The 27,018-nt window shown below is 45.0% G+C and overlaps 1 protein-coding gene across 1 annotated transcript in view; it reads right to left on the reverse strand.

Annotated features, from left to right (window-relative positions):
- Nucleotides 1-4,391: 4,391 nt before the first annotated feature.
- Nucleotides 4,392-27,018, reverse strand: part of CLIC6 (chloride intracellular channel 6) — a 63,891-nt gene continuing 41,264 nt past the window's right edge. The window contains exons 2-6 of the mRNA XM_049857972.1: nucleotides 21,331-21,440; nucleotides 20,286-20,411; nucleotides 18,959-19,065; nucleotides 17,952-18,133; nucleotides 4,392-7,296 (exon numbers count right to left, since the gene is read on the reverse strand). Of these exons, the coding sequence (XP_049713929.1) occupies nucleotides 7,135-7,296; nucleotides 17,952-18,133; nucleotides 18,959-19,065; nucleotides 20,286-20,411; nucleotides 21,331-21,440 (687 nt within the window). The 3' untranslated portion in view covers nucleotides 4,392-7,134. The remainder of the gene's footprint in view (nucleotides 7,297-17,951; nucleotides 18,134-18,958; nucleotides 19,066-20,285; nucleotides 20,412-21,330; nucleotides 21,441-27,018) is intronic.

The following is a 27,018-nucleotide window of genomic DNA, read 5'->3' on the forward strand; positions in this document are numbered from 1 at the left end:
CCTTTGCTCCAGGCAGGCTGAGACCAATTGATGAATCTTAGATGGCTGCCTAGTAGCTTTTAAGACCTCAAAGGGTCTTCTTTAGGATGTTTATCAGGGATACAGGCCAGCTGGACAAATCAGGGACACAGGCCAGCTGGGACAGAGCTAGGCAGTTAACATCAAAAACATTTTGAAGTAGTATAGAACCCATTAGCACTTCCTGATGAAGGTCAGACATTACATCCCTCAGCAAGGATTACACCTGAACAGGAAGAAAACAAAAATCCTCACAACTGGACCGATAAACGACATCATGATAAATGGAGAAGAAATCCAAGTTTTCAGTGATTTCATCCTAATTGGTTCCATAATCAACACCCATGGAAGCAGCAGTCAAGAACTTAAACAATGTATTGCATTGGGCAAATCTGCTACAAAAGATCTCTTTAAAGTTTTAAAAAGCAAAGATTTCTCTTTGATATCTAAGGTGTGCCTGACCCAAGTCATGGTCTTTTCAATCACCCCATATGCATATGAAAGCTGGACAATGAACAAGGGAGACAGAAGAATAGATGCGCTTGAACAGTGGTGTTGGCAAAGGATATTCGATATACCATGGACTGACAATAGGATAAGCAAAACCAACCAGAAAGTTCCCTAGAAGTGAGGATGGTAAGACTTTGACTTGTTACTTTGGACTCATCATCAAGAAAAATCAATGGCTAAAAAGGACATCATTGTTGGTAAAGCAGAGGCCCAACAAAATGAGGTGGATTGGTACAACAGCCGCAACAATGGGCTCAGCATACCAGCGATCACGAGGATGGTGCAGGACTGGGCAACATTTCATTCTGTTATAATGAGGTCTCCATGAGTCAGAGCACAACTCGAAACTACAAAGCACTATATTTTAAACAAGGTCAAAATAATTTCACTTCCATTTCCACTTCAGTTTCATGAACTCAGGCATGATTCTTCTTAGCCTTGGGGAGAAAAATTCATAGGCAGCTAATGTGGCCCGTCCAAGGCCTCACAGCCAGGAGCAACTGGACTCCCTGGCTAGCTCCCTGCCCACCAGGTGGCTCTGCCTCGCAAGGCCTGGTTCTTCAGCCTTGACAACCGTGTTCCCTGCAGATTCTCCTCCCGTTGATGGCTCTGCATTTGGCATCCATTGTTTCCAATGGAAACTATTTATTGCGTACAAAAACCAACCCAATAACCAGGAAGAAAACCTCATTCTCTGCTTTTATTTACTAAGTTTTCATACTTCTGTGGACTTTTGTGTACATCCTCATAACAGTTCCAAGAATTAGGTAGGAGAAGTTTTTATTTGCCTATTTTACAGACGTGGAAACTGAGATTCAGCAAAATTTAGTGACTTGCTCAAAGCTGTACACAGAGTCCCGGGCAGAAAGAAGGGAGCCAGCCCTTGGCAGACAGCAGAGCTGTCTGCACTAATGGGAGATGAAAAACTGAGGGGTGGATTGGTTTTAAAGAAACATCTCCAACTGTTTGGTAGCCTCATCGTCCATACCGACCAACACTTACCTCGCCCACAGTAAATTGAGCCACCTCTGACGGGGAAATGCTTTGTCCCTAAAGAACCCTTTCTATTATCTTAAGGGAGTTCCTAGGTGATGCAAACAATTAAGGGGCTTGGCTGCCAGCTGAAAGGTACCTCAGAAGAAAGGCCTGGTGATCTGAAAAATCAGCGGTTGAAAATCCTATGGAGCACAGTGCTACTCTGAGACACGTGGAATTGCCATGAGTTGGGATCAACTCAAAGGCAACTGATTTTTATTATCTTAAGAGTTCATCAGAAACAGTAAAAACACTGTGGTCTTGCAGCTTGTGGTAATTTACCACAAATGAACCCCAAGTTTTCTGCATTGACTTCTGGGTAGGCTGGAAACGCTGCCAAAGAGACCAGCATACACTCTCTCTACAGGCTTAAAACAGTGAGTGTGCACACATCTTCCTGAAAGTACCCTATTTTTTATTTTTTTAATTGTGCTTTAAGTGATAGTTTACAGTTCAAGTTAGTTTCTCATACGAAGATTTATACACACATTGTTTTGTGACCCTAATTGCTCTCCCTATAACGTGACAGCACACTCCTCCATTCCATCCTGGATTTCCCACGTCCATTCAACTAGCTCCTGTCCCTTTTTGCCCTTTCCACTTGCCTCTGGACAGGAGCTGCCCATTTAGTCTCATGTTTTTTTTATCTACTTGAGCTAAGAAGCGCTCTCTTCACGAGTATCATTTTATGTCTTACAGTCCAGTCTAATCTTTGTCTGAAGAGTTGGCTTTGGGAATGGTTTCATTTCCGGGCTAACAAAGAGTCAGGGGGCCATGTCTTCCAGAGTCCCTCCAATCAAAAGTACCCTACTGATTGTTGTGTTTATTAGATCTCCACTGGCTTCTAAAGAGCCCTGGTGGCGCTGTGGTTAAAGCGATCACTGCAAACCATAAGGTTACTAGTTTGAACCCACCAACTGCTCCATGGAAGAAAGATGTGGCAGTCTGCTTGTGTAAAGATTACAACCTTGGAAGCCCTATGGGGCAGTTCTACCCTGTCCTATAGAGTTGCTATGAGGCAGAATCGATTTGACAGCAATGGGTTTGTTTTTGTTGTTTTGTTTGTTTGATTGATTACTGGCTTCTGTTTTGCATTTTTCTTTTCTGTCTGACAAAGGATAGGCTGTTCTTTAGTAAGATCCCTTGATTAAAAATCCAGGTGTTGAGTAATCTTGCTGCTCCAACCCATCCTAAACCCTCCCCCTTTCCTCAGTTCTCATCCACTTCAACGTCCCTCTCCATCCCCCTTAGGAAGATGGGGATCTGGAGTTCACACTTTGGGGGAGCTTCTGTACACACACACCCTGCAAAATGCTAGCCCAGTAGGTTTCCGACTAAAGAGAAGGGAGCGAGTGCTTGGTAGGTGGGAACCTCGATTCTCCTGACATTACAATGTTCCAGGAAAACTTAGCCCCGGGCATTAATCGTTCACCAGGCTCTGAGTTCTAGACCCAAACTTCCTCTACTGACTGTACCGTATGGGAGAGAGCCAGGGCTGGCCAGCCTTCACCCAGCTAACTGGAAGGCTCCTTGTGATCTCAGAGAGTAACCAAAATGTATATGAGGTGTCAAATCACTACTGTGCTATCCAGCCCCAAACCACCAGGTAAATGACACAAGGACTTCTCTGGTGGTCTTCCACATCCCAAAGGACCCGGCGTTGCTAAGGTCGTGGATCCCCAGAAGGTAACATCAAATTTCCCCATGAGGGCCACTGCACTTCTAATGGTTCTTCTCTTAAAAAATGGAAATGGACCTTCTGGCTTCTCAGGAATTCCAGACAGAACCTCTTTCAGAGAAAAGTATTATCAGTGAATTTCGAGGGACTTTGATAGGTGATCTAAGCCATCCAGGGCCACCAGACAGGGCCACCCAAAGATGTTTCAGAGAGAGGAGACTCTTTCTTTCAAGACCTCCTGGAGAGGAGACATGGATTGACACAGTGGCTGAAGGGAAACTCACCGAAGAGAAGAATTCAGAATTAAGCCATCGTCCCAAAGGAGAGCTCATTGCATAATGTGGACAAACACCCCTGTATGTGTGTATGCTTGTATATGTGTGTGAGGGTGTGTGTGTGTGTTTGTATGTGAATGTATTTGTGTGTACATGTGTGAATGTGTATCTGCATGAGCGTATGTGTATAAGTGCATGTGTGAGCATGTGTGCATGTGTGTTTGTGTATGTAGGGGTGTGTATGAATGTGTGTGTGTGTGTGAATGTGTATGCGTGTGTTTTGTATACACGTGTGAGTGTATCTCTGTGTGACTGTATGTATATTTGTGTATGTTTGTGTGAGTGTGTGTGGGAAGTGGGGTTAAGGGCTTGGGAATACGTCAGTTCCTGGTAGCGACTGACCTGTAGACTGGCTATTACCTATTGAGACCCCTGGTCCCTAAAAGTCCTTCCTGAGGCTAAATTTTATCATTTCGTCCTTGTTTGCTGGGTGGCACCCAGAAACTATAACCTTGTGATGCTCTCGTGTTCCTCTCTAGTCCACTTTTGGAGATTCTATGTTCAGAAGTAAAGCTGATTTTTTTTTTTTTTCTAGTTGTCAGCCTCTTGGGCAACTGGAAGTGAAACTGGAATCTTCTCCAAAGACCCTGTCACTCCATCAACCTCAGGAGAGAGGCCCTTTCACTACTAGACGCTATTTGCACCCTGCAAGATATGCTTTGAAGGGGGAAAGCATTGTATTTTAGAAATCACGCTGTAATAAAGGTTTCAAGCCCACAGAACAACCTGGAATATTCCTCGCCCCCCCCATATACCCACATACGTGCAGACTTCCAGTGCCAATGCCCCAAAACAAAACAAAATCCATTGCATTGAATTATTTTAATAATGTCTTTAATTTTTAAGGTACACGGTTCATGTAGATCATTTTAGCATTTAAAACTACAAAGTTAGCCCTAGTGACATCTGGTAGTCTACTCATTTGCCACGTTGAAGTGGAACATTGCAACATCGGGTGTAAAAGTCTGACTCCTAAGACGATGTGGAACAACATGATCACCGGGGCATGTGTTTGATTTGACTTCCAAAAGCACACAATTAACAAAGCTGACTATGGGACCTGCTGCCCTGGATGAGACCACGGCATCCGTTAAGCTGGGAACGCAAGTAGCCACTATATTACGGACTCTGTTTTCTCTTACTAGACGTTTGTTACCAAATCTCGGGATGGCTATTATTAATGCATTTTACTTTCTTCCAAGTGAGTCACACACAGAGTTGATGTGTAAATGAGAAATGAGCATTTTGGCATCAACCACATGCTCACCCAACTCTGCAAGAAGGGTTTCCTGTAGGATGTATGTCAAAGGAACTCCACCTGATGGATAATGCTCAGATGGCTCAGCTCTTGAAGGCTATCTAAGCAGCCTCTCGCTGGTCTTCCGAGCCTTGGGTTGAAACCCAGCAACCCAGCCCACACACAGAGCTGTTGACAAGAAGTTGGTTATAGGGATGGTGGAGGAAAAGCCACAGATAAACCAGAAACCCTTCTGAGTCAAGAGTTTCCACTTCCTCCCTAACTTGACCTTTACCAGAACTTCACATGACTTTAATTTCCCTGGATTTTCCCTGCTTGACCTCTAAGTGAGATTAGAAAGGGCAAAGCCTCTATAAGGACCAGGCAACCCCACCTCATATCATCCCTTGAATAAGTGCCATGCTGTGTGGAGTGCAGTTGTACTCTGAAACACATGGGGTCGCCAGCAACAGCTTTTGTTTGTTTGTTTTGCAGGCGGAGGAGGATGGCTTAGAGGGCAGCCATCAGAAGAAATCAAGGTGTGCCTGATTCACATTTCAACACAAGGCAGGGAGATCCTTCAACTTGCAGATTACGTAAAGGGTCCTCCTGACGGCATGGTCTCCATGAGGAGGGAACAAGGGAAAGCATAGGAAAGGACCTACAGACCCCAATGCCACGCTCCTCAGCTTCCTGTCCTGGAACCCAAGGCTGCAGGCACCACAGAGGCAGAAGCAATGCAGGGCCGGGGTCCACAGCTTTGGTTCCAGCTGGGCCCTGCTGGTCCGCAAACTCTATAATCCTCCACCTCCAGGAAGCCTGATCACAACAGCCTCTCTAGCTCTGGGTGCCAAATCTTGTCTGTTTTAGGTCCTCTATGGATGGTTGGTGATTGGTGTTGGCGAAGAATATTGTCAGAAGAATGAACAAATCTGTCTTGGAAGAAGTACAACCAGAATGCTACTTAGAAGCAAGGATGGTGAGACTCTGTCTCACATACTTTGGACATGTTATCAAGAGGGACCAGTCCCTAGAGGACATCATGCTTGGTAAAGTAGAGGGTCAACCAAAAAGAGGAAGACCCTCAACGAGGTGGATTGACACAGTGGCAGCAACAATAGGCTCAAACTTAGCAATGATTGTGAGGATGGTCCAGGACTGGGCAGTGTTTCGTTCTCTTGTACATAGGGTCGCTATGAGTTGGAACTGATTTGATGACACCTAACAACAATTTTTTTAACAACAACAACGTGAATGGTTGGTAAAGTACAGGGCTGGTGAAGGTTAGGGAGACCCCTGGTGAGTTGGACTGACATAGTGGCCAAAACAATGGACTCAAACATAGTAATAATTATGAAGATGGTACAGGATGGGGCAATGTTTCATTCTGTTGTACATAAGGTCGCCATGAATTGGAGCTAACTCAACAGCAACTAAGAACAACAGCATGAATGACCACCAAGAGTTCTCCTTACCACTCCTCCAAAATAAAGGAGCGTGATCCCACTCACAATGCAAAATTGTGTGTGTGGTCTGAGTGTGTGTGTGAGAGATTGAGATTGAAGATTTGAAAGGCACTTGCCAGAAAGTTATCAGTTATTATCTCATGTAGTGAAATTTTAGGTGATTTCTTTCGCTTCCTTCTTTATACTCTCCTACGTTGTGTTAAAATATCAGAATACCAACCAAAAAGACTAAACCCAGTGCCGTCAAGTCGATTCCGACTCATAGCGACCCTATAGGACAGAGTAGAACTGCCCCACAGAGTTTCCAAGGAGCACCTGGCAGTATTCAAACTGCCGACCCTTTGGTTAGCAGCCGTAGCACTTAACCATTACGTCACCAGGGTTTCCGCAAAATTTCAGAATAGGCACGTATAATTTTGTAATTACAAAACCACTTAAGTTTTTTTATTTTGAAAAAAATTATATTTTAGAAGAGAAAAGCAAGCTATATATGATTATGAAAACTAATTATCAGGGACAGAGCAATTTTTTTTTTAATTGGAGGAGGTGAACCAAAACTTAATTTGCTTTGAAACTTAAACTGAAAAACACACTTCCTAGATGTCACAGGTTAAATTCCATGGGTGTCAGACACAGAAGCTACCATAACCGGGACAACCGGGCGTGTATTGCGATAGATAGTGGGTGTGTTCAGATACACAGATAAGATATTACAAGACGACGTATCATTTGGCATTGGGCGGATCACTCTGTGAGCATTATTTTCCAAAGGGCGGTCATTGGAAGAAAACCTACAGACCACACTTTTTGTAGCCTAGCTCACTTGACTCTGAAACAGCGGGAAACAGCCCAGCTTCACTTCATTCTTTTTGCCACATCTGAATATGCGTGTACAATCTCCTGGTCGGCTGGACACGTGTTTGCGAACTCGTCCCTGGCGTAGGCATTGTTCAAATATCTCCAGAGGCCACTCATTTCAGGAGGGAATTCAAAATCTCTGTATCTCTTGGCCACGATCTGAAAATGAAGAGGAAATAATCAGGAAAGAGAAAACCCACTAACGCAGGCAGCCAAATCAGACGATCCGTTCTTCTGAGGTGTGTGGTATGTTCTCGTTCTCGATCCGTGATGTCATCCTACAGTCCTCAGGGTTATCCCAGCTCCGATGTTACACAGCTGTGTCTTGGAAACCAGAAAGGTTAAAAAGGTACTGGGTTCAACATGACAGCTGCCCACCAATCCTGCCCTCTGGTTTATCACAGACTGTCTTTGAGAAACACTGGCATGAATTCGGTCTGCGCGCTGGTTGATCTCTCCTTGTGTTTCCTGCAGCGTTCTCTCCGTGTGCTCTGCTGCTGTGTTATTTTGGTGCATAAAGATTCAACATGGATCTTCAGTTTAGATTGCGCCAGCATCACTTTTTCCGACTTGCTGGGCCAGCCTGGGGTTGGGCGGGGAGAGGGGGGCACTTACTTTCAAAATGTGCTGTAATCTAACCTCATGAAATTCCAATCACTCTACCAAACTAACAGACAACAACAAAAAGTTTCCATTGAGTCAACCCCAACTCATTCATAGTGACCCCATGTGTGTCAGAGCAGAACTGTGCTCTATCGGGTTTTCAATGGTTGTGATCTTTCAGAAGCAGATCACCAGGCCTTTTCTTCTGAGGTAACTCCGGGTGGATTCGAACTGCCAAGCTTTCAGTTAGTAGCTAAGCGCTTAACCGTTTGCACCACCCAGGGCCTCCTAACTACTCTTCATTGTGCATTATTCCTACAGATTTCCACTCTAAATCAGATCGTCCAATTATGAACCTACTCTGTGCGGGGAATAGACTCATAAATAGAAGGGACACAAATCCCGACCCTCTTAGAGATGGTGGAGGCAAGGCTGGGGAGATTGAAAGCAAGCACCCTGAGAAACACAACAGTGTCAGGTCTACTTCCTTCTGCCAGGAGGGTCGTACAAACGCTGCAGCCATCTGAGTGGGGACTCTCTTTGTTCTTCCCATGGCAATGGTCCCTGGGATGCCTGGACAAAGTGAGCATGGGATTTAACATAAATTACAAGACCTCTGGGTCTTGTTTCTCAGGTTTGGAGGGCTGGGAGTCATTGACGTGGTGTGGCCGCAAAACAGGACCATACAACTTTTAGAAATCCTTCTCAATTGTTCAGCATCTTTTGCTTGACATTAACCTTCCTGACGGTGACATTCAGAGCTCTGCTTTTCTTTGGTTTGCATTTGCCTGATTTATCTCTGCCGTCTTTCTATTTTAACTTTGCTGAGTAACTTTGCTCATTGTAGCCCTCTTATAGGTGCCATCTTGTTTTTAGATTGTTCTTTGAATTTAACATTTACTTTGTTTTCTATCATCCGTGTGTGTGTGTGTGTGTGTGTGTGTGTGTGTGTGTCCATGTACGTATTTCCCTTTCTGGTAATTCTGAAGGTTTATGGTCTGTTTTTAACTCTTCCAATGGTTCCTTATAACTTTAAGTAGTAGGAATTCTCTATTTCTTGATTTTTATCAACTTTAGACAGTATCCACTGACTCCTGATTATGACAAAGGAGGAAATTAGTATATCTACCGTCTTCCTATCTCTTCTCCATTATCCCCTTTCCAATTTATGTAACAATATCCACAATTTAACATTTTCTATTGGGGTTCAGTAACTAGTTCCCACTGTTGTTTAATCTTAGCATTAGATTTAGATGGGCTCTATGTTCATCACAGGAGACCTTAGGTGGCACCACGCTTGGCTGCTAAATGAAAGGTTGGAGGTTCTGGTTCACCCAGATGATGCCTTGGAAGAAAAGCCTGGAGATCTACTTCTGAAAAATCAGCCATTGAAAACCCTGCGGAACACAGCTCTACTCACATACATGGGGTCACTAGGAGTTGGAATCAACTCTATGGCAACTGGTTTGGTTTTTGGTTCATGTTTATGATCAGTGGTTTTATACTACACAGCTTCTCTGTTCCTAGGATCTTTATTTTGATTATTGTTTTCTTACTTCATCGTATAAAAAATGACTCGGGGGTGCTTATTGCATTAGGACCAGAAGTCCAGGTAAAAACAACAATTTGGCTGGATTTAAGATTCTTAGGTGACATACGCTTTCCTATAATAAATCACTGTCTTCTGGTTTTTCATGGGGTCATGAAGATGTATGAGGCCAGTCTGAATTCTTTACCTGTGTACATGGCTTTGTTATTTATTGTTGTCATCATTATTATTATTGCCTGGATGCTTTAAAAAGCTATTTTTTAACTTCAAGATTCGGTAATTTCTTAGAGATGTTTTAATGTGGATTATTCTGGGCAATATTTTCCTAAACATGGTATATCCATGCTCTGATAGGGATCACAATAGTGGGTCCTGGACAGTACTGGAGAAAAATGTAGAACAAAATTCTAACTCACAAAAATGACCAGATTTACAGGTCTAACAGAGACTGGAGAAACCCCAAAATTATGGCCCCTGGATATGCTTTTAACTCAGTACTGAAGTCACTCCTGAGGTTCACCCTTCAGCCAAAGATTAGACAGGCCCATAAAACAAAATGAGACTAAATGGGCACAACAGCCCAGGGGTGAGGACAAGAAGGCAGGAGGGGACAGGAAAGCTGGTAATGGGGAACCTAAGTTCGAGAAGGGGAGGGTGTTGATATATCGTGGGGTTGGCAACCAATGTCACAAAACAATATATGTATTAATTGTTTAATTAGAAACTTATTTGCTCTGTAAACCTTCATCTAAAGTACAATCATATATTCATATATATATATATACACACACACACACATATAGGAAACCCTGGTTGTGTAGTGGTTAAGAGCTACGTCTGCTAACCAAAAGGTCAGCAGTTCGAATCCACCAGGCGCTCCTTGGAAACCGCATGGGGCAGTTCTACTCTGTCCTATAGGGTCACTATGAGTCAGAATCAACTCGATAGCAATGGGTTTGGTTTTGGGTTGATGTGTGTGTGTGTATATAAAACATGGTACGTCCATCTACACTGACATTTCAGGCCGTCCTTTAGTTCCAGATAATTTCCCCTTACTTTTTCCTTGAACCTTCTCTTTCCTTTCTCATTCTCCTGTCCCTCATTATATACTTCTGCGATCTCTCTAATCACTTTTATCTCTTTGTTCTTCTCCGTTTGATTTTGGATGACTGTCTCAGGCTTGTCCTCTGAACTCCTAATAATTCCTGCAATGGTTCTTTTGCTTCTAATTTTAGTTCTGCAATTATTTTATTTGTGTTTAATCTTTTAGGGGGCCACCATGAGTCAGAATTGACTCAATAGCAACTAACAACATCAACGATCTTTTTTCTTTTCTTTTTTTTTTTTTTAGCTCTGCCAGTCTTTCTTCACCTCCTTTGCAATACTGTCATTTTTGACATGCTGTGTCTTTGAGCTTTTTCTCAAAAGGCCTATGTTCCCTTTCATTTTTTTGAGGCTGTAGAGAAGTATCGGTCTAGAATGTTCTTTAATTTTTCTGGAGTAATTCTTTATCAGATATGTATTTCTGATCTACCTCTTGGTTTTTATTTCTTTTCTTTTTCTCTCCCCTCTCCCCCCCACTTTTCATCATCTCTGTCTACATAGAGGTCCCATACAGATTCTTTCTGGTTATTCAAAACCAGTTCCCATTGAGTTAATTCTCACTCATAGCTACCCATGTGTGTCAGAATAGGACTGTGCTCCATAGGGTTTTCAATGGCTGATTTTTCAGAAGTAGATCGCCAGGCCTTTCTTCTCAGCAACTCTGGGTAAGCTCAAACCTCCAGCCTTTCAGTTAGTAGACCAGGGCATTAACCATTTGCACCCCCCAGGACTGTAACCGTCAAACCTGCCACTGGTGAGTCAATTTGTTATTGAGTCAATTCTGGCTCATAGCAACCCTATAGGACAGAGCAGAACTGCTTCACAGGGCTTCCAAGGACCAGCTGGTGGATGTGAACTGCTGACGTTTTGGTTAACAGCCAAGTGCTTAACCACTGCGCCACCAGGGCTAGAGGGCAGATAGGGTCACTATGAGTCAGAATCGACTTGATGGCAGTGGGTTGGTTTTGGGTTTTTTTTGGACCTAGCATTTGCTTAAAAACAGTGTCGGGGGGCTTTGAAAAAGTGACATGGAGGGTTTGGCACATCGATTTGAATATTTATCTTCAAACACCCTCTTATCGAACTGCTCCGTACTCTCCCTCAGGAGAACATTTCTCTGCTCCCAACATCCTCCACCCAAAGGTTCACAGAACAGGTAGAAGGTCACGATCCTGACAAATGAAGCCAGGGCTATGTATAGTCCATGTCCTAACTGGCTCAGGGCTTGTTTCATGTCTCTGCTTACAGCAGCTGCAAAGCAGAATGTCACTTCCCCTCTCTCCTCCACTCTATCTCCCCTCCAACTGTTCCTTGGGAGTAGGGATGTGTCCCAGGCTATAAGGATGGCTGCCCTTTCTGGTTCCTCCTTCAACGCTGCCTCTCTCAGGCTCTGTCTAGTGATGCTCTCTGCTTCTCCCACAGCCCACTTCGTGCTTAGTCTTCAAACACTAATTTGAGGTTGGATGTTTCAAAACAGTACTATTTGCTTTTAGTGAAATCTGAATCTTGCTAAGGATGTGAAAAAGCACGTTGTGGCTCTGGGGCCCCTCCCACTGGAGGAAATTTCTCAGTTTCTGAATTAGTGATTCATCCCTTTCTAGTTTTATGAAAGACAAGCTTCTGCTCTACTTTTCATATTGTTTTTGCTGAGTTTCAGGAGAAGCAATAAAGCAAAAATTGCTTTACTCTCTCATCTTTTACCATAAATTCCTTTAGGCTGGCTCCCATTTCCTTTCAGAAGTACTCCATGGAAGATAATTAAGCTGTTTGGCTCAACAGCTTTGAAGGTTTTACTGCTAAGTCTTATACTGGAGTCAAGGACAGCTTTAACTTACTCTGAAGTTAAACACTCTACTAAAATTTAAAATTGTCTCTTTTATAGGAGCTAAAAAGGTGGCAATTAATGTTGAACGGCCAGGATATTTCTCTTGCTCTTCGCCAATCTCCATGCACTTTGCAATGCTACACTAGTCATAAAAGAAACAAAAGAGAGCAAGTCAAACGATGGCATCACCAAGATACCAACCCAGGTAGAGAAATCTCAAAAGCAGAATAAAGCTGCAGATCCAAAACCAGGGGCCCAGAGATGTCAATCTGAAATCGACGACAACTTCAAAACAGAACGGGGCAATGAATGGTGTAGTTACAAAGCTCCCATGTGGAGAGAAAGCCAAGGCAATATCTAAACATCACAGACTGTCTCAAACATAGGATGATAAAGGTAAACCTCACAGTAACCACAAAGAAAATTAACAAACCTACCTACCAAAACAAAGAAGAAAATCAAAAAGACTCAGTAAACATAAAATTGACAAAAACAAAAGAAATAAAAAGACAATCCATGAACAAAAAGAACTCAGCACAGAACATTGAGTGGAACAGAGAAACTGTCAACACCACAAAAAAAGCGTAACAACATGACAGCAGTAAATTCATACCTATTGATAATCACACTGGATGTAAACGGGTTAAATACAACAGTCAAGAGGCAGAGAGTGGCAGAAAGGATTTAAAAAAAAAAAGACACATCAATATCAAACCCAATATATTGCCTACAGAGAGACACACCTTAGACACAAAGACATAAAGAGGTTAAAACCAACGGATGGAAAAAAAAAAAAAATTGAGCAAACAGTAACCAAAACAGAGCAGGCATGGCAATATTAATCTCTGATAAAACAGACTTTAAATCAAACTCCATCCTAACAGACAAGGGAGAACATTACATAATGATTAAGGGGTCAATCCACCAAGAGAACATAACCATAATATCTACGCACCCAACGTCAGAGCTCCAAAATATATAAAACAAACCCTACCAGAAATGAAAAGAGAAATACACAGTTCTACAATCATAGTAGGAGACTTTAACACACCACTTCTGACGATGGACAGAACAACTAGAAAGAAACTCAACAAAGATACAGAAGATCTAAATGACACAATCAACCGACTTGACCTCATATACAGAGCACTCCACAAAAGGAAAAATACTGTATGAGACCACTATTAAAAAAACTCAAGAAAAGGTTTACACACAGAAACAATCTTCGATGGTTATGAGGGAGGGAAGGGATCCACCACGAGGGAAGGGATAAGGAGGGGAAATCACTAACTAGGTAGTAGACAAGTGTTGGCTTTGATGAAGGGAAAGACAACACACAATATAGGGGAAGTGAACACAACTGGACCAAGGCAAAGGAAGACACTTGGAGGAACAAAGCAAAAAAAAAAAAAAAAAAGGCAACCACAGTAAATTCTATAGTATATACAACCATAAGACAACAGTAAAAACAAATAATAACTTCCATGCAGATATACAGGCAGATAAGTAAACTGAATAGGGGAAGGAGGGCATACAGGAGTACATCCATGTACATATACAGGTGAGACTGTGGGTATTTTTACATACATACATGTATGTACAGCATGTATATTCACACATATAATAGAGCACAAAGGGGGCACAGTCACAGAAGCTTCCTAGACATATCCAAATACCCTGAGGGACTGAGTTTCTGGGGCTGAGGGCTGGGTACCATGGTCTCAGGAAATATCTAGGTCAATTGGCATAATATAGTTCATAAAGAAAATGTTCCACATCCTGCTTTAATGAGTAGCATCTGGGGTCTTAAAAGTGGCCATATAAGATATATCTATTGGTCCCATCCTGCCCAGAGCAAAGGAGAATGAAGAAAATCAAAGACACAAGGAAAATACTAGTCCAAAGTACTAATGGACTACATGAACCACAGCGTCCACCATTGTGAGCTCAGAAGAACTAGATGGTGCCCGGCTACCACCACCAACCTCTTTGACAGGGATCATAATAGAGAGTCCCAGGAAGAGCTGAAAAAAAGACATAGAAGAAAATTCAAGTTCACAAAAAAAGACCAGACTTACTGGTCTGACAGAGCCTGGAGGAAACCCTGAGACTATGGCCCCTGGACACCCTGCTAACTCAGAATCCAAGCCAATCTTGAAGTTCACCTTTCAGTTAAAGATCAAACGGGTTTATAAAACAAACAATAACACAAGTGAGAATCAGGCTTCTTAGTTCAATCAAGTATATGCAACCAAATGGGCAACATCTGCCCAAAAGCAAAGCCTAGCAAGTAGGAAGAGACCGGAGAACTGGACAAATAAACCAGGAACCCGGGTGTAAAGCAGGAAAGTGCTAATGGAATGCGGGGGTTGTAACCAATGTCAGAAAACAATTTGTGTATAAATTTTTGAATCAGAAACTAATTTGCTCTGTAAACTTTCACCTAAAGCACAATTAAAAAAAAAAAAAAGAGCCTATAGGAATCAAGTCTGTGAATCATTTAAATGTTAAAAACAATAAAAATTCATATAAACTAAAAAAAAAAAAGTTGCCATCGAGTCAATTCCAACTCATAGAGACCCCATGTATTTCAGAGTACAGCTGTGTTCCATAGGGTTTTCAATTGTTGTAAACTTTTGGAAGCAAATAGCCAGGACCTTCTTCTGAGGTGCCTCTGGGTGGATTAGAACCATCAACCTTTTGGTTAGTAGCCAAGTGTTTAACCTTTGGTAATACCCAGGATGTTACTGTAGGCATAGCAATGACTAAAAAGTATTCGATAAAAGTGACTAAGGGGCAGTGGTGGTGCAGTGGTAGAATTCTTGACTTCCATGCAGGAGACCTGGGTTCGATTCCCAGCCAGTGCACCTCAGGCACACCCACCACCCATCTGTCAGTGGGGGCTGGCGTGTTGCTATGATGCTGAACAAGTTTCAGTGGAGCTTCCAGACTAAGGCAGACTAGGAAGAGTGTCCTCGTGATCTACCTCCAAATATCAGCCAATAAAAACCCTACGGATCCCAAAGGTCCAATCCCATCGTGCGTGGAGTCACCATGAGTTGGGGGCTGACTCAGGGGTAGCTGACAACAAAAACGACCACAAAAATGATTACATCAAAACTCAACAACATGAATATCCTGTTAGAAAATGTCTCCCAAAGTTAAGAGGGGTTGAGATGCTTTCATTAAATGTTAGATATCGGGGTACTGGAGAATTCAGTGAAGGGAACATCTTTAAGGCTTATATTTCAAGTTGGTAGCCCTGGTGACCCTCAAGCCAGATGTGGTGCCCCATCTTCCACAACAGTGAAGACAGAAGAAAGAAACTAAAAGGGGAAGTGATGGGAAGGGAAGAAAAGAGCAGGGAAAATGCAGGAAGAGAAATGCAAATGTTGGTGCAGGGTTACCAGGGATGACAGGGAGCCCATGGGAGCATCAGCACCACAGATCCTGTGAACCTAGTTGGTAACCTAAATGCCAGGGAAATGTGTCCTTGACTTGTATTTCCCTGTATCTTTACATCCCACTTCCCCTACACTTATACCGAGAACCAAACTCTGGACCTGGTGGGGTTTTAATAATCAAGATGCCCAGAGCAAAGCTCTGGGGTACCTGGGGCTATTGAGGGCCAAGAACATAGCAAGAAGGATAATAATAACAACTATTAACAAGTTTGGAGCCCTGGTGGCGTAGTGGCTAAGTGTTTGGGTGCTAACCAAAAGTCAGCAGTTCGAATCCAGCAGCTGCTCCTTGGAAACCCTATGGGCAGTTCTACTCTGTCTTATAGGGTCGTTATGGGTTGGAATCGACTTGACGGCAGTGGGTTTGGTTTTTGGTTTTTTATTGACAAGTTAGTAAGTGTTGCAAAGCAAAGATGTCACTTTAAGGATTAAGGTGCACCTGACCCAAGCCATGGTATTTTCAATTACCTCTTATGCATATGAAAGCTGCGCAATGAATAAGTAAGACTGAAGAATTGATACCTTTGAATCATGGTGTTGGTAAAGAGTACTAAATATACCATGGACCGCCAGAAGAATGAACAAATCTGTCTTAGAAGATGTACAGCCAGAATGCTCCTTAGAAGCAAGGATGGCGAGACTTTGTCTCACATACTTTGGACGTGCTGTCAGGAGGGACCAGTCCCAGGAGAAGGACATCAGGCTCGGTAAAGTAGAAGGTCAGCAAAAAAGAGGAAAACCCTCAATTAAATGGATTGACACAGTGGCTACAACAATGGGCTGAAGCATAACAATGATCATGAGGATGGCAAAGCACTGGGCAGCATTTTGTTCTGTTGTACAAAGGGTCGCTGAGAGTCAGAACCGACTCGACGGTGCCCAATAGCAACATTAACATCTCTAGGTGATAGAAAGGCTGGGAACACTGATGAGAGACAGCAGCAACTAAAAGGTCAGTGTGTGAAACCATCTGTCTTGAAATCCAAGGGGCACCCCCAGAATTCTGATTTAGTAGGCCAGGGGATGGATCGGGGGGAGGTTCCGTTTCTAAAAATCTCTCCAAACAATTCTTATGCCTACTAACGTTGGAGAACCATTCATCTGTTGTTAGTTGCCGCCAAGTTGGCTCCAACTCACAGTGACCCCACGTATAACAGAACCAAACATTTGCCTGGTCTTGCATCATCTTCACAATTGTTGGCATGCTTGAGTCCATTGCTGTGTCCACTGTGTATTATGAGTGCCTTCCAACCTCAGGAACTCATCTTCCAGCACTATATCAGACAATATTCTGTGACCCATAGGGTTTTCATTAGCTAATTTTCATAAGTAGATCGCCAGGTTTTTCTTCCTAGTTCATCTTTGTCTGGAAGCTCCGCTAATACTTGCCCACCATAGGTGACCCTGCTGGTATTTGCCACACCAGTGGCATAGCTTCCAGCATCATAGCAATATTGAAGCTGGACGGTAGCACAAGCTGACAGACAGGTGTCAGGTCTAGGGCGTCTTTAAGTCTGATATCCGGAAAGACTGAGCACCTAGTCTGGCAGAGGCCCAACAGGTAGCGGTCAGCTGCTCCCTAGCTGTGGAGAAATGATGTTAAGAGCTGATAGGTCATGTCTCTGTTATCTCTAGAAAGGGCTGTATGTATCCCAAAAATCGCCCACGATTTACCGTGCTCACATTTTAAATCTCCCAGATCTCATACATCCTCTCCAAGCCTCAAGCACCAAATAACCCATGTGACCCATGCAGTCCCTCAAGCTGCTTTTGCATAACTTTGCTGTAGGCTGGGGTAGGGGGTGGAGGCTTGGCAAGAAGGGCAGAAGGACTGGAGGGACCATGGCCAAGTTCTCAGAAGCTTCTGGAAAAGACCTGAAGCCCTTCCTTTTACGCGTCTGAAACTCAGGCTGTGGTGTGGCTGCCAGCTAAAAACCAGTGGGGGGTTAATTCAAGAGTCCACATTGTAGACCGTTTAAACGTATGGCCAAGACACAACTCAAAACAAACTCATACAATGCCCCAATCACTCACGCGCCCAGCACAGGCAGGAAGGGCTAAACCCCGTTCACGCATGCGCCCAACACACGCAGGCCAGACAAGCCCCATTCACACATGCGCCCAGCAAGGCGGGTGCGACCAAGCCCCATTCACGCATGCGCCCAGCTCAGGCAGGTGAGACCAAGCCCCATTCACGCATGCGCCCAGCAAGGCAGGTGCGACCAAGCCCCATTCACGCATGCGCCCAGCTCAGGCAGGAGGGACTGCCGACCTTGATGACGTGGAGCTTGGGTAAGAGGTTGCAGTCGGCTAGGGTGAGCTCATCCCCGTCCAGGAATTTCCTTCCAGAGACAGGGACGTCCTCGGTGCTGTAGGCATCTATCTCATCAGGCAGAGGGCTATTTAGGTAACTGTCCAGCTTCTTCAGGGCCCTTAGGAGGTTTTTTTCATAAACTAAAACAGAAAAGCAAAAAATCACTCAGCGATGCCCTGCAAGCCCGAGTCACATTCTCTGAGACGCGGAGGAAGGCACTGATTCCCTTTCTTATCCAGACTCGGGCAGGCTGCGAGGTCGGGTGTGGATTTAGACGCCCCGAATAAAGGACGCACTCCTCATTAGAAAATAATTCTGCTGTCTACACAGCCTTGCTACTTCTAAAATCTGTTTGTTGATTCAGAAATATTTCCTGAAATTCTAAAGTGAGGTAGGCACTGGCGGAAGCATCATTGAAAAGGATTCTGAGTGTGGTTGTAACCCCTGGGTGGTGATCATCCTCCCCCTAAAAATATCGTTCCCTGGGTTCTCCTCTAAAAGAAGCACTGAGTCGGTAGAAAGCTGTGTACAGATCCAAGGTTAGAAATGCTTTCTTCTTATTTCTAGATACTTCTCCTTAAAAAAGAAAAAACACAGGTGCGGCCCAGCCAACTCTGACTCATGGTGACCCCACGTGTGACAGAGTAGAACCGTGCTCCGTAGGGTTTTCAGTGGGTGATTTTTTGGAAGTAGATCGCCAGGCCTTTCTTCCGGGGCACCTCTGGGCAGATTCAAACCTCCAGTCTTGTGATCAGCAGCCAAGCACTGAGTGTGTGCATCCATGAAAAAACGATAGGGCTGGACTCTCCCCTTTGAGGCCCCTTGTGCACCAGCCAGGAATTCTAGACACCCCTCCACCCCTGTGAAGTAAGTCAGAATTTCTGATGTCTTAAAAGAAGCCACACTAGAGGCCGAATGGAAATACCTTTTGAAAACAGAAAACAGGTTGATGGGGAGGTACTCACTGTCATTTGCATCCTTCTTGGTGTTTTTTATAAATGCAGAGAATTTAGCAAACACATCATTTCCTGCGGAGTTAGATTCAGGGTGTTGGGTCCCCAGCTTAGGGTACCTGGAAAAGTTCAAACTTGGAATATCACAGACCAGCAATCTTTGAGTTGTGATGATACAATGGAGAGAAGAAATCTCATGTGGGAGGCCCAGGTTCGATTCCTGGTCAGCGTACCTCATGCACGGCCACCACCCATCTGCCAGTGGGGGCCTGTGTGTTGCTAGGATGCTGAACAGGTTTCAGCGGAGCTCCCAGACTAAGTCAGACTAGGAAGAAAGGCCTGGTGATCTGCTTCTGAAAATCACCCAATGAAAACACTACAGAACACAATGGTCCAATCCTATTGTGCATGGGGTCACCATGAGTTGCAAACCTCTTAAATGTGTCAGCACTGACCCCCTTCCTCCCTGGGTTCCCTGTGTCCATTCACCCAGCTTTCCAGCCCCTATGGTCCTTCTGAACTTTGCTTTTGGGCAAATGCTGCCGTTTCGGTCTCGTATAGTTGATTGCTCTGAGGTGTACATTCCTCACTGGTACTATTGTTCATTTTGTAGGCCTCTCTATTATATGGCTATAACGTGATCTCAGGGAGTGATTTCAGTTCCAAGTTGGAAGGGTGGCTAAGGGCCATAGTCTTGGGGATCCCACCAGTCTCTATCAGACTGGTAAGTCTGGTCTCATTCATGAGTTTGAATTTTGTTCTACATTTCTCTCCTGCTCTGTCCGTGACATACTATTGTGGTCCTGGTCAGAGCAGTCAGTGCTGATAGCTGAGCACCATCTAGTTCTTCTGGTCTCAGGCTAGTGAAGGCCATGGTTCGTGTGGTCCATTAGTCCTTTAGACTAATTGTGCTCTATCAGCTTTTCAGTGGCTGATTTTTCAGAAGTAGATCATCAGGCCTTTCTTCTGAGGTGCCTTTGAGTGGACTCGAACCTAAAACCTTTTGGTTAGCAGCCAAGCATGTTAACCATTTGTACCGCCCGGGGACTCCACCGTAGCTAAGAAATGTTAATCTGCAGAACACTGCCCCATCCTCGCCACTTCCTGCCTTCAAGCTCTAATTGCCAAATACAGCTGCAGAGCAAAGAACTCCAGGCCACCTGAACCCGAGAGTTCTAATCTTGCTCTGTGTTCTCTGTGGTCCATCAGCAGTGTGGCTAAGGAAGTCAGCTCATGGGCCTCAGGAAGCGAAACACACAAAGTCAAAGGCTCTAGAATTGTCTTTTAAGGGGGAAAAAAATGATGAGCAGGTCGTGAACACTAGTTTTAGGAGGCCTACCTCGGGGGAGCTAGCTTCTCCTCTAAAAACTCCTCGATCTTATTTACGTCCGTCTTGACTTCGCCATCAAAAGTCATGAAAGGAGGGTTGGCTCCAGGCGCCAGGTTCTGCAGGTCAGCCGGCTTCCTGGGTAGCGTAAACGGCAGTGTTTGTAGACGGGGCCCAACGCTTAGCCATGTCCTCCCCAATTTAAGAGAAATAACCTTGAGAACTTCAAAGCAGATGGTGGGTTTACAAACTGTTTTACTGGCAACAAAAGCAGAGGCATTTGTGAAAAAGTTACAGCCTGGATTCTCCCGAGTGGCCCCTGCTCTGGATACACTCCCCAGAGTTCTCAGCCGGGAGAGACGCCCGGGTAGGCTTCCAAGATGGCCACAGTTGCCCAGCAGCTGGGAGAGCGTGATGCCCCCAGCCCTCCCCCTGCCAGAATACATCTCACCCCACCCTGGAATGATGCTGTGGGCCCACACGGGGGTTTCAGTTCAGGCTCCTGACCAAGAATGGACATCTGCCGTGGTACAGCCTGTGTGTGCACGGGCATGAGTGTGTGCATGGTGTGTGTATGTGTGTGTGCACTTGTGTGTGCATGCATATGCATCTATGCACGTGGGGTGTGCAGATGTGTATATGTGGGGATGTGTGAATATGGTATATGTGCATGCATGTGCATCTGTGTGGATGTGAATGTGTGGTGTGTGTGTACATGTGTGTGGATGTGGGGTGTGTAGATGTGTGTGTGCATGTGTGTGGATGTGTGGTGTGTAGATGTGTATGTGCGTGTGGACGTGTGTGTATGTGCGTGCATGTGTGGATGTGGGGTGTGTAGATTGTGTGTGTGGACATGTGGTGTGTGGATGTGTGTGCATGTGTGGATGTGGGGTGTATAGATGTGTGTGTGTACATGTGTGTGCATGTGTGGGTGTGCGGTGTGTGTACATGTGTGTGCATGTGTGTAGGGGTGTGTGCGTGTGTGTGCATGCCTGGATGTGGGGTGTGTCAGGGAACTAGGTACAGTCAAGTTCACTAATGTGGAACCTTGTCTTACCTTTTCAAGTCCACCGTGGTCACATTAAATATAACTCCCTTTAGCCAGAGAATCATAAAGAGACGCTGAGAAAATGGGCAATTTCCGATACTCTCACCATCATAACCAGCCTACAAGTTGAAAAAAATTTTTATTGGAACAAGTCTCACAATTATAAATGACATATTCTACAATACACACAAAATCATTACACATTTTTATTAGTGGTTATACTGTAAATATATGTCTCAGGCTAGTTTTCTCAGCCTTTAAGGACCCCTGGTGGCACAGTGCTTAAGCACTTGGCTGCTAACTGAAAGGTCAGAAGTTAGAGCCCACCAGCCACTCCGCGGGAGAAAGATGTGGCAGTCTTCTTCTGTAAAGATGAGAGCCTTGGAAACCCTATGGAGGCAGATCTACTCTGTCCTATAGGGTCTCTGCGAGTCGGAATTGACCCCACAGCAATGTTGGGGGTGGGTACGGGCTGAGGTGATGCTGGGGAGAGGATGGGCGGTACACACACACATTCTGTCTCACACACACACACTCACATACACACACGCACACACACTCTTACTCACACACTGCACTGACCATTTTCTTTCTTCCTTTCCCACCACCTCACCACTTCCTGCCATGTACTTGGGCCTCTGAGTGGCAAGAATGGACTCCTTTTCGCTTACCAAAGACCAAAAAAGAAATGCTCTTTCCCTCCATCTCTTGATTCTCTCCAGAAGCAACATGCCTCTCGTTCCAGGATGGTCTTGTTAAAAACACGCCAGCAGGCTTTCACACCAAGCCCCCATGTCTAAGTCACCACTGAGCTTCCCTACAGAATGAGAGGGTGGGACACCTGCGTTCTAAGATCCCTCTCTGGTCCATGAGGTGGCAGAGAGGTGAGACGGGGAACACCTGCGCCTAGAAGGTAAGCTATCACACAGTAGGCATCAAGGGTGCAAGGATATGAAATGGCTCCTCCTTTAAGCGCCAGAGCAAGTCACATCCACACCCCCCACCCCAAACACAGGTATAGGAATATCCTAACATAATTCCTCCTTCCTGGGAGTTTCTATCAGGGGAGAAAGACAGAGGCTGGAGAAGGTGCTTGCAGGCTGTTACACACTGAATAGTGTCCACCAAAAGGTAAGCTGAAGTTCTCAGTTCCAGTACCTATGAATTTGACTGTGTTTGGAAATAGAGTCTTTGAAGACAGTTCACAGGGGTCATACGGAGTGGGGTGGGTGGATCTGAATCCAACATGAGTGGTGTCCTTATGGAAGAGGGGAAGGGACACAGAGAGACAGAAAAAATGGAGGGAAGACGGCCATGTGAAGGTGGAGGTAGAGGACAGAGTGATGCATCTAGAAGCCAAGGACTGCCAGCCGCCACCAGAAGCTAAGAGAGAGGTGTGGAACGGATTCTCCCTCAGAGCCCTCAGGAGTCAACGCAGCCCATGATTTCAGACTCCTAGCCTCCACACCTGTGAGACAGTAAGCTTCTGTTGCTACAGCCACCCAATTTGTGATACTTTGTTACAGCAGTTCTAGGAAAAGAATACACTTGGTTTTGTAACTCCTGGAGCCCTGTGGTGCAGTGGTTAAGCATTTGGCTGCTAACCCGAAGGTCAGCAGTTAGAATCCACCAGGCGCTCCTTGGAAACCCTACGGGGAAGTTCTACTCTGTCCGATAGGGTCACTATGAGTCAGAATTGACTCACAGCAATGGGTCTGGTTTTTGGTTTTTTCGCAACTCCTGGCAAGAGGAGTGGTGAAATCAAAACTAACAGAAGTTCCAAAACACTGGCTTCTCATCCTATCTTTCCCTGCTCCACAAATCTCTAGCAAGGTTATGGTGCTAATAAAATGCCACCAAAAACGCAAGGAGATGGCCAGGACATGCTAGTCAGACTTCATGACATAAAAAGGTACACACAGTCATATTTAATACTTGAAGTCCATTTCTGCAGCATATAATTAAAGAAAGTTGAGCAGACAGCCCTCTGCCTATAACCTGAGTAACAGAAGCATACAAGGCAGGAAGAGAGCTGCCATTTGGGAACTGAAGAAAGGAAAAAAGATGGCTCAAGGAAATTGGACAACCTAAGGAGATGCTTCAGACGCTAGTGTCCTGACGTGAGTGTTCTTCAGAGTCACCTGGAGAGGCTGTTAGACGCAGAGATGTCCCCACTAAGTAACAGCATAAAAAACCCACAACCCAGTTTTAAAGAAACTTGATCAGCCTCTTCGTGCAAGAGGAAAGCCAAGTGGCCAATAAGCACATGAAGGGTTTCTTAACATCATTAGTCAGCAGAACAATGCAATTAAAATTACAAGGAGGTAACACCGCACACCTACTAAGATGGCTAAACTAAAAGGCTGACAACACCAAGAGCAGACAAGCGTGCGGAGCAGTGGAAATTTCCATTCATTGCTGGCAAGAGTGCACACTGGTATAGCTACTTTGAAAACCATTTGGCAATTATCTACCAAAGCTAAAGACACATTTACCCTATGACACAGCAGTTCCAATCCCAGCAGAAATGAGTGCTTATGGCCACCAAAAGAGACTTATGCCCATGCTCACAGCAGCTTTATTATAATAGCCAAAACCTGGAAACAACCCAAACTGCCATCAAGAGAAGGATGAATAAATAGGTTGTTAAATATTCACAAAGCAGGATACTATACCACAACGGAAAATAATTAGCTGCTACTACAGGCAGGAGTATGGATTCCTCCTCATGTCATGCTGAAAGACGGCGCCCTGGGGGAACAAGGGGTAAGGGGTCAGCTGCTAACTGAAAGGTCAGCAGTTTAAAGCCACAAAACTCCGTGGGAGAAAGACCTGGCGATCTGCTCCTATAAAGATCACAGCCTAGAAAACTCTATGGGGCAGTTCTACTCTGACAAATTGGGTCACTCTGAGTTGGAGATCGATTAGACCGCACACAACAAGAATGCTGGGGGGGAGAAAAAGCTCAAAAGTCCTGTACAATTCAATGTAGGTGAAGTTCAAACACAGGCAAACTTCTTATGGTGATGGAAGAGGTTGCCCTGGACGACAAGTACTGTGTGGAAAGGGCAGGAGGGAGCCTTGGCGGGGGGAGGGCGTGTGCATTCTATATAGTAATCCGAGTGCTGGTTACACAGGTGTATTTGATTAACAAACCCTTAAAGTTTGAGCACTTTGCTGCATGTATGTTATACAAAAGAAAAGAAAGTAAACAAAATATTTTTAAAAATGCAATCAGCTTCCGTGGTTCTTGCATTGGGTCCAGGAATCTGAATTTTAATAGACTCCCACAAGGTGATGTCCTGCTGGTGGCCAGAGACCACGCCGGAGGAGCCTGGCATTGGGCCAACCTATGGCAAAGGCAAAGCCAGGAGCAGCAGTGTTAACTATTGACGTGTAAGACAGAACTGGTGAACCCCAGTGGATGATACACGGATAAGAGGATTTGAAGACTTTCCAACTGATAAATACAGCTCCACAAAAGTGGAGATAACGGGCAGACAAAACATATGAAGAGGTGCTGTTACGGATTGAACTGTGTTCCCCAGAATGCATGCCAACTTGGCTAGGCCATGATTGCCAGTAGTGTGCTGTTGTCCACCATTTTGTGATCTGATGTGATTATCCTTATGTGTTGCAAATCCTAACTTCTATGATGTTAATGAGGCAGGACACAATCTACAAGATTAGGTTGTTTCTCTAGTCAAGCTCTTTTGAGATACAGAAGAGAGAACTGGGCAGAGTGGTGGGGGACTGCATACCACCAAGAATGAAGAACAAGGAGGGGAGTGCATCTTTTGGACCTCGGGCCCCTGTGCTGAGAAGCTTCTACTCCAGGGGAAGATTGATGACCTTCCTCCAGAACCAACAGAGAGCTGGCGCCCTGAATTTGGACTTGTAACCTACTAGGCCGTGAGAGAATAAATTTCTGCTTGTTAAAGTCATCCACTTGTGGTATTTCTGTTATAGCAGCACTAGATAACTAAGACAGGTACCAATCGACCAAGAATTCAGTGGTAGAATTCTCACCTCACCATTGGCCTCACATGTAGCCATCACTTATCTGTCATTGGAGACTTGTATGTTGCTGTGATGCTGAACAGGTTTCAGCAGAACTTCCAGACCAAGAGGGACTAGAAAGAAAGACCTAGTGATCTACTTCCTAAAATTAGCCAATGAAAACCCTGTGGATAGAAACGGTCCCATCTGCAACTGATCACGGGGATGGCTCAGGACTGGGTAGCGTTTTGTTCCGTTGTGCATGGGGTCGCCATGAGTTGGGGCCGATTCAAGGGCAGCTAAAAAACTCTCTGTCCACGTTTCCCACCAAGCCCACCCTCACTCTGGCATTGATTTGCCTGTCTGCTACTAAAACGAAGGGACTGAGAAATCCACCTCCCCCCACCCAAGCTGGAGCCTGTAAAGTTGCTAAGGGTTGGAGGAGTGGGGAAGTGGACAATATGACCCACACATCAAAGGAGTCATAACAACTTCCCTGCAAAAGACCCTGAAATACCGCCATCCTCCCCACAGAGGCCATTGGGGTTTCATCACCTTCCAGCCCATGAAGCTGAGCCATTTGGAAACCAGACTCAGGAGTCCTGAACATTTCAGTGAAGGTCAAACACAGGCCCTGTGGCCTCCTCCCTCCCATTCTGGAGCAGAAGAGCAAAGCTGAATGATACGAGACCCCCTTGTCTTGCTGCTTGGGAACGATCTTCAATCACAGGACTTTCTCAACTCCTGCAGGTTTGGGCAAGGCCAGGCCAAGAAAAGGGGGGAGAGGAAAGCAGAGGACACAAAGCCACACACTCCGGCCAGTCCCAACTTGCTCTGCAGCTTGTAAACCTCTCATTTTCATAGCAGCTACACTAAGGGCACAGTAAAGTCTAAAGTTCTGCAGAGTGCTGTGCTGGCTTTCGGTTTTCCCCGAGCTTGTCCCTCTAACCTTTGGGATCCTGCTATAACTCATTCTGAATGTGGCAAATCCCCACTGAGTGCCGCACCTTCTCCTCCGGCTGAGGCTGGCCTCCTGATAAAGCTCACCTTGACAAAGAGCTCTGTGTCTGGGAACCAGCCTCAGGTATGCAGCCTGCCGCTGCTGCCGCAGCACAAAACACAGTGCACAGAGCTCTCTGCCTTGCTCTGTCTCTCATACAATCTCAGAGTGGGTATCGGCTCGGTGCTTTCCCTGGAAATTGTTCTTCTAACCATTTCCTGACTCCTGCTGGCTACTTCTTTAAAGGGGGTATGAGCAATAAATTAAAAAAAAAAAAAACAACTTCCTTTGTCATCAGACTTTGTAAAACACTTAAGCTTCTTAACAGACTCCTTCCCGGAAGGGCAGCTGGAACGAAACACCTGGCTGGAGGTGGCACCATGGTCTGTACAGCCACAGCACCCACAGTTTAGAGACAGCTATGAAAGCTGCTATTGTACCCCCCCCGCCCCTGCCATGTGGCCTGAAAATTGAAGAGTTCCAAGCCAGCATGGCGACTGGACTGAAGACTGCTTGGCGTGTCAGAAGGATTAGCTGGCTGCCACGACTGCCCATAAAACAGGATTTACATATCCAGTGTTGCCTCACCTTAAATTGCTCTAAAAATGTTTCTGTCTCTGTCTGCTGTAACTGAGGGGTTACGGGAACACGGTGGAGGTGACGAGGAGCCTTGCTGCCTATTTTATTACTTTAATGTG

Source organism: Elephas maximus, chromosome 18 (assembly GCF_024166365.1).
Source record: "Elephas maximus indicus isolate mEleMax1 chromosome 18, mEleMax1 primary haplotype, whole genome shotgun sequence".
Classification (NCBI taxonomy): Eukaryota; Metazoa; Chordata; class Mammalia; order Proboscidea; family Elephantidae; genus Elephas; species Elephas maximus.